General features: G+C 39.6%; 1 protein-coding gene across 1 annotated transcript; it reads left to right on the top strand.

Annotated features, from left to right (window-relative positions):
- Positions 1 to 4,406: 4,406 nt before the first annotated feature.
- Positions 4,407 to 7,332, top strand: LOC145501445 (uncharacterized). Its single transcript, XM_081480921.1, has 3 exons — positions 4,407 to 4,420; positions 4,530 to 5,818; positions 7,253 to 7,332. Exons 1-3 carry the CDS (start codon positions 4,407 to 4,409, stop codon positions 7,330 to 7,332), a joined length of 1,383 nt encoding a protein of 460 aa, XP_081337047.1.
- The last annotated feature ends 802 nt before the right edge of the window (positions 7,333 to 8,134 follow it).

Genomic DNA, 8,134 nt, shown 5'->3' with positions numbered 1-8,134 from the left:
TAAGGTTACAGTATACCTTCAGGGGTGTCTCGCGTGCAAGCGATGTAGCGCGTGCAGTTTAAGCTGTAGATACCTAAACCCCTATATCAAATTAAAGCTTATGGAGCTGGCTATCAAACTATACCAAGAATTTTGAAAGAAAATGAATTGTCGAATTTTTCACGACCACTAAATGCGAGCGCCCGAATCACCTTTCGAAAGCTACAAGTCAAAGCGTATTTCGTTTTTCGCCAATTTAATTTTTTCCTCGGTTTCAGGGCCCAAAGCGCTTAAAACAAGTGTCTGCGTTTTGGCATAAAAAAGTTACAGAACATTTTCGAAATAGGATTTAAAAAATGTGGAGGGATCGTACAAAAATCGCTCTCGAAGAAAAAGTATTTCGAAATTAACAATTCCCAGACACGCTTTTGTAGTTTATATGTTAAACTAGCCACTGTCAAAATTTAAGAGCAATTGAACAAATTCCCTTTGAGTTATAACTCTTTAAAGTGTTTGCTTCAAGTGAAAAAATTTATTCGAGAAAACAGCGCTGTGAAAAATTTTCTGCTTCGCAAACAAGCTCCGCCCACAAACGCCTTCAACTGGGTTCTCAGATAACTAAGCCAATCAGTGCAGGGAAAGTTTACTACCGTTAACCTCCCGGTGAAATTTACGCGCGAATCTCTAAAAAACTCTTGTGTTTCGCAATGCGCTCAAGGAACCGAACGCAGAGAGATAATTTTTCTGTAGCTCGGTTTTTCTTGAAGCTGGTCTGGCAAAATGGGGAAGACTAAAAAGGATACGAACGCTAGGGTGGCTGAGCGAAGGAAACAAACAAAAGACAGCACGGAGAGCAACTGGCAACTGTGCATGTATAATATTTCAAATGGTCTCAATGAGTCCGACGATTCGTCGATATCGGACTCATCAGAAGAGTCTCTGTCAGCATCCCTGTTATTGCTGTCAAGTTCCGAAATTTTTACAGAACCTTTCTTTTCTCTTACCACGAATATTTGTCCGCCTTATACGATAACTATAGCTTCATCCGCCTGGCGAACTTTCGCTTCTTCACTCATTGATGTATTTTCATTCGTTCTTCGCTGTTTTCGCTTTTTCGAACCGGTCCATGGTTTAAACGTGGTCTATGTTTACTTATAACTTAATAGAGACACGCCTAATATCAAAAATGCTGGGTAGTCAGATCAACAATGCTGATCAACTGAGTAGTCAATTCGTGACATCCATATAGGTAATTCCCGCGAAAATCGTCTCGGTTGATTGCATACGCGCCATAGGGCTGTCAATCAAGAGGTAAACTTTTACTTCCGGTGAAAACGTAAAACCGCCATTTCTCCGCCAATATTTAGCCTTTTTCAAATTTTTTTTTCAGAAATTAGAGATTATTCTTCGACCTCTATTTTGACCCAAAAATCCAAATTTGAAGAAAATTGCCGACCCGAAGGTATACTGTAACCTTAAAAAAGTGGTCGTTTTCCTTAAAATCAAAAACAACAATCCTCGAAGTTTAAGGTTACAGTATACCTTCGGGTCGGCAATTTTCTTCAAATTTGGATTTTTGGGTCAAAATAGAGGTCGAAGAATAATCTCTAATTTCTGAAAAAAAAATTTGAAAAAGGCTAAATATTGGCGGAGAAATGGCGGTTTTACGTTTTCACCGGAAGTAAAAGTTTACCTCTTGATTGACAGCCCTATGGCGCGTATGCAATCAACCGAGACGATTTTCGCGGGAATTACCTATATGGATGTCACGAATTGACTACTCAGTTGATCAGCATTGTTGATCTGACTACCCAGCATTTTTGATATTAGGCGTGTCTCTATTAAGTTATAAGTAAACATAGACCACGTTTAAACCATGGACCGGTTCGAAAAAGCGAAAACAGCGAAGAACGAATGAAAATACATCAATGAGTGAAGAAGCGAAAGTTCGCCAGGCGGATGAAGCTATAGTTATCGTATAAGGCGGACAAATATTCGTGGTAAGAGAAAAGAAAGGTTCTGTAAAAATTTCGGAACTTGACAGCAATAACAGGGATGCTGACAGAGACTCTTCTGATGAGTCCGATATCGACGAATCGTCGGACTCATTGAGACCATTTGAAATATTATCCATGCACAGTTGCCAGTTGCTCTCCGTGCTGTCTTTTGTTTGTTTCCTTCGCTCAGCCACCCTAGCGTTCGTATCCTTTTTAGTCTTCCCCATTTTGCCAGACCAGCTTCAAGAAAAACCGAGCTACAGAAAAATTATCTCTCTGCCTTCGGTTCCTTGAGCGCATTGCGAAACACAAGAGTTTTTTAGAGATTCGCGCGTAAATTTCACCAGGAGGTTAACGGTAGTAAACTTTCCTTGCACTGATTGGCTTAGTTATCTGAGAACCCAGTTGAAGGCGTTTGTGGGCGGAGCTTGTTTGCGAAGCAGAAAATTTTTCACAGCGCTGTTTTCTCGAATAAATTTTTTCACTTGAAGCAAACACTTTAAAGAGTTATAACTCAAAGGGAATTTGTTCAATTGCTCTTAAATTTTGACAGTGGCTAGTTTAACATATAAACTACAAAAGCGTGTCTGGGAATTGTTAATTTCGAAATACTTTTTCTTCGAGAGCGATTTTTGTACGATCCCTCCACATTTTTTAAATCCTATTTCGAAAATGTTCTGTAACTTTTTACTGCAATTGAATATGCCAAAACGCAGACACGTTTTTTAAGCGCTTTGGGCCCTGAAATCGAGGAAAAAATTAAATTGGCGAAAAACGAAATACGCTTTGACTTGTAGCTTTCGAAAGGTGATTCGGGCGCTCGCATTTAGTGGTCGTGAAAAATTCGACAATTCATTTTCTTTCAAAATTCTTGGTATAGTTTGATAGCCAGCTCCATAAGCTTTAATTTGATATAGGGGTTTAGGTATCTACAGCTTAAACTGCACGCGCTATATCGCTTGCGCGCGAGACACCCCTGAAGGTATACTGTAACCTTAAGTTTAAAAAACATGTTTCGACAGAACTTCTGTCATTTTCAGTTGAATGAATGATTACAAAGCAAGTTGAATAATAAGTAGGCAAAAATGCTAATTAAGACAAATAGTTACAACAGAACGTGAAAAGGTGTAAATTAAAAGGATAATTTTAGATTTACATGGTGTAATTGCTGATTGAGGCAAGGTAGTTCTTTTTGAATATGGATAGCCTCCTTTATCTTGAGTTGAAAGCTGGTAGTGGCGTGATCTAAAATATGAAAGCAGTCTATTGAACACAATGAGCGACAACGTTCAGAATTCTGAAAATGTTTGAAGATGTGAGAGGCCCTATCAACGGCTAAGTGCTCACGTACGCGTGTGGAAAAATGTCGGGAGGTTTCGCCGACATAACAGGCATTACAGCCCGCACATGTAAACTTATAAACTACACGTGAACGAAGCCCGCCGGGGATAGGGTCTTTCACACCAAAAAGGTTACCTATCTTAAAGGAAGAAAAAACTAATTTGATGTCTAAATCATTACAATAGCGTTTGATTAAGTGCCGAATCTTCTTCTGAGTGATGACAGAAAAATGGCCTATGTACGGCAGCTTAAAGTAAAACGTGGGCGAGGTGGTAAGGGGGTAGCCCCGGGGACAATGATTGCTATGGGCCCCAGTGATGTAACGGTTAACCACTTTTTCAATTAAGTGGGCAGGGAAAAGGTTCTTTTTGAGAATTTCAGTAAGCTTGGTTATATCCTCGTGTAACCCCAACCAAGTGTTGTTGATCTTGTAGGCCCTGTCAACAAGAGTCCTAATGAGACCTACTTTGTATGAGTACGAGGTGAAGCTAAAATAATTAGTTAATAACCCAGTAAAGGTTTTCTTACGGTAAACCCTAGTTAGGAAGGAATTAGTGTCACTATTATCAATAAGAACATCTAGAAAGGGTAATTTGCGATTAAGTTCTTTTTCCATAGTAAACCTTATGTTGGGGTGCCTAGAGTTAATGTAATCAAAAAATATAACAGCATCGTGCTCCGAGTGAAATAAACAAAAAGTGTCGTCAACATACCTACGATAAAATAAAATTTTAGAGCATTGAAAATTTTCCAACCATAGTTTTTCATGATGTCCCATAAAAAGATTGGCTAATACGGGAGCAAGGGGAGACCCCATGGCCACACCGTCAATTTGGTCATAGAAAGAACCGTTAAATAAGAAATGGGTCTGGGCGGTGGCTACAGTGAAAAGGCTTCTAAGTTCCGGTTTACTTAACTTAAGGTCAGGATTGCCCTCGGAAATGTAATTGACCGCCAGGTCAATACATTCCTCAAGAGGTATGTTAGTAAAGAGACTTTCCACATCGAAGGAAACCATAAATTTACCAAACATAGATAAAGATTGAATGTCCTGTACAAAAGTAAAAGTGTCTGTAGCACAGACTGAAGATGGCAGAAGTTCTGTCGAAACATGTTTTTTAAACTTAAAAAAGTGGTCGTTTTCCTTAAAATTTTTAAACTTAAAAAAGTGGTCGTTTTCCTTAAAATCTTTACATGTCTGCTGCTATCTAGACCTTTTGGAAACATCATCAACGACATAGCAGAAAAGTATGATCACATCAACATTGCTGATCTACGAAAATTTGAGAAGATCTCGATCAAGTCTCGCAAAGCCGAGTTGGATTTAAACTTCCTACGCAACTGTCAGTCCTTCAATGTTTTTCCCAAGTTTCTCAGCTTCAATCTTCCTAACACCAATCGACACGACACTATTACCATCCGAAAACAGCTTTTGAGAAGTGCCATCGCTAAACGTTCAAGGGGACATCGGAAATTGATCCACACAAGAGACCAGCTAAGTGATCGTGTTCAAAGTATCCTGAACAGTGTAGATTTCTACATTCTCAAACGCACATTACATCACCAAGTTACGAAAGCAACCGCTCAATTTATCAAGACACACCAGAAGAAACTCAAAAATCTCACACGTAACACTTCTCTTCCTTTTAGCTCCAATGAGACTGTCACTAACATTTCCTCTCATAGTCTCACGTCAGAACAACTCGACATTCTCAAATTTGGATTAACACATTCCATCCGTCCACCAAAAATAAACGAGTCAGATGTCTTCACATGCTTTGAGCTTATCAATCACACCATGGCAAAGAACTTGAGGGACACCAAGCAAGCAGGAAAACTTGTTGCAGACCTTTCTCATTTAGCCCATTCTTATGTCTCTTCATACCGTCCAACGACTGCTGACCTCAAGAAACTCAGAGTTCTTAAGGAGCTAAAGAAGAACAAAAACATTGTCATTTTAAAACCAGACAAAGGGAATGGTGTGGTCGTCTTGGACCGAACAGATTACGACCAAGGTATCCTTAAGATCATCAATGACACTTCCAAATTCCGGCCAATCAAGGAAGATCCAACTTTACTGAGAGAAGGTAGACTGCAGCGACTTCTCCGAAAGTTGAAGAAAGATGGTCACCTTGCCAACGAAGTGTACGAAAACATCTATCCCAAAGGCTCTCAACCAGCAAGAATTTATGGACTCCCCAAAATGCACAAGGATTTTGGACCCAACTCAACTCCGCCATTTCGCCCCATCGTGTCTTCTATTGGAACCTACAATTATAACCTGGCCAAATATCTATGCAATCTTTTGGCGCCGCACATCCCAACTGAACACTGTGCTACAGACACTTTTACTTTTGTACAGGACATTCAATCTTTATCTATGTTTGGTAAATTTATGGTTTCCTTCGATGTGGAAAGTCTCTTTACTAACATACCTCTTGAGGAATGTATTGACCTGGCGGTCAATTACATTTCCGAGGGCAATCCTGACCTTAAGTTAAGTAAACCGGAACTTAGAAGCCTTTTCACTGTAGCCACCGCCCAGACCCATTTCTTATTTAACGGTTCTTTCTATGACCAAATTGACGGTGTGGCCATGGGGTCTCCCCTTGCTCCCGTATTAGCCAATCTTTTTATGGGACATCATGAAAAACTATGGTTGGAAAATTTTCAATGCTCTAAAATTTTATTTTATCGTAGGTATGTTGACGACACTTTTTGTTTATTTCACTCGGAGCACGATGCTGTTATATTTTTTGACTACATTAACTCTAGGCACCCCAACATAAGGTTTACTATGGAAAAAGAACTTAATCGCAAATTACCCTTTCTAGATGTTCTTATTGATAATAGTGACACTAATTCCTTCCTAACTAGGGTTTACCGTAAGAAAACCTTTACTGGGTTATTAACTAATTATTTTAGCTTCACCTCGTACTCATACAAAGTAGGTCTCATTAGGACTCTTGTTGACAGGGCCTACAAGATCAACAACACTTGGTTGGGGTTACACGAGGATATAACCAAGCTTACTGAAATTCTCAAAAAGAACCTTTTCCCTGCCCACTTAATTGAAAAAGTGGTTAACCGTTACATCACTGGGGCCCATAGCAATCATTGTCCCCGGGGCTACCCCCTTACCACCTCGCTCACGTTTTACTTTAAGCTGCCGTACATAGGCCATTTTTCTGTCATCACTCAGAAGAAGATTCGGCACTTAATCAAACGCTATTGTAATGATTTAGACATCAAATTAGTTTTTTCTTCCTTTAAGATAGGTAACCTTTTTGGTGTGAAAGATCCTATCCCCGGCGGGCTTCGTTCACGTGTAGTTTATAAGTTTACATGTGCGGGCTGTAATGCCTGTTATGTCGGCGAAACCTCCCGACATTTTTCCACACGCGTACGTGAGCACTTAGCCGTTGATAGGGCCTCTCACATCTTCAAACATTTTCAGAATTCTGAACGTTGTCGCTCATTGTGTTCAATAGACTGCTTTCATATTTTAGATCACGCCACTACCAGCTTTCAACTCAAGATAAAGGAGGCTATCCATATTCAAAAAGAACTACCTTGCCTCAATCAGCAATTACACCATGTAAATCTAAAATTATCCTTTTAATTTACACCTTTTCACGTTCTGTTGTTACTATTTGTCTTAATTAGCATTTTTGCCTACTTATTATTCAACTTGCTTTGTAATCATTCATTCAACTGAAGATGACAGAAGTTCTGTCGAAACATGTTTTTTAAACTTAAAAAAGTGGTCGTTTTCCTTAAAATCTTTACATGTCTGCTGCTATCTAGACCATTGTTGTTTTTATTTTAATGGAATAATTTAGGCAGTTTCTCTTATTACGATATAAAAGTTTTCAAACAACGCGAAAAGCTAAAAAATCTGGTTTAAACTATTAACAATATTTGTCACAATACAGTGTTTGATCTGCAATCCACGAGACGGCTGTCCGTTCCAACTCCATTTGTGGAAAGCCCCGAAAACTTTTCGGGTTTTTAATTAATAATATCTCAGAACAGGGAGGTGCGTAGGCCTGAAATTTCTTGTTTGAAGAGAGCCTCAGTTCATATTAAGAATGAGAGAATAAAACAGCTCAGTAATCATAAGGTTTGAGATTTTGCCAGTTTTGCCATGGGTTTCCGGGTGCGAAAACTTTTCGGGACCGGCCTTCGGGACCGAAAAACGGGCCTTGGACATCACGTGACACGATGGCGTAAGCCAAGTCGGTTTTGTTTCTGTAGCGATTTTGCAGCGCACTGCAGGTCTGCGGGGAAAAGGGGTTAACTTCAACTTTTTTTCACTCCTGGAAAAGTCGACAGAGAGTACATGTTCTCAAATGCTTCACTTTCATATCAACAAAATGGTAAGTGTAATGTTTGTGTACAAATGTCTCGGCTGTTTTTATTCCATGCAATTCCTTCTCTGCAATGGGAATTTTTGTGTTCATCTTTTGGCTTAGACATACAATACTGAACTTTCGTGGTGAATTAAAAGCTGACTTGTGGTTTACAGCGAAAGCATTCGTAGAGCTGCAGAGTTAGTATAGTGTGCAGTAGGTTGTTTCTTTTTTTGCAGGGGTGAACTTACTCGCTGCCAGTTTGTTTTTCGCGCGGTTTATTTCGACTTCAACTGTAAAGTACTCTGGGCAACTAAGCATGTTATATAGACACAAAGCTGGAGTGAAAATACGCACAGACAGTTATCTGAGAGTGTAATACGTTAATGCTCCGAGAAACGGACAGTCTCGGGTTTTCAAGTTACCTGAGCAGGGGTTGGGGTGGGAATTGAGAACGATCGATGG

The sequence above is a fragment of the Orbicella franksi genome, chromosome 10 (assembly GCF_964199315.1).
Source record: "Orbicella franksi chromosome 10, jaOrbFran1.1, whole genome shotgun sequence".
NCBI classification, from domain to species: domain Eukaryota; kingdom Metazoa; phylum Cnidaria; class Anthozoa; order Scleractinia; family Merulinidae; genus Orbicella; species Orbicella franksi.
This window is presented reverse-complemented; position numbering and strand designations above follow the sequence as displayed.

Coding starts and splice junctions, on each gene's coding strand:
- LOC145501445 (XM_081480921.1), top strand. Junction 5,819..7,252: donor CAATCCTGACCTTAAGTTAA/GTAAACCGGAAC, acceptor GTCACAATACAG/TGTTTGATCTGCAATCCACG.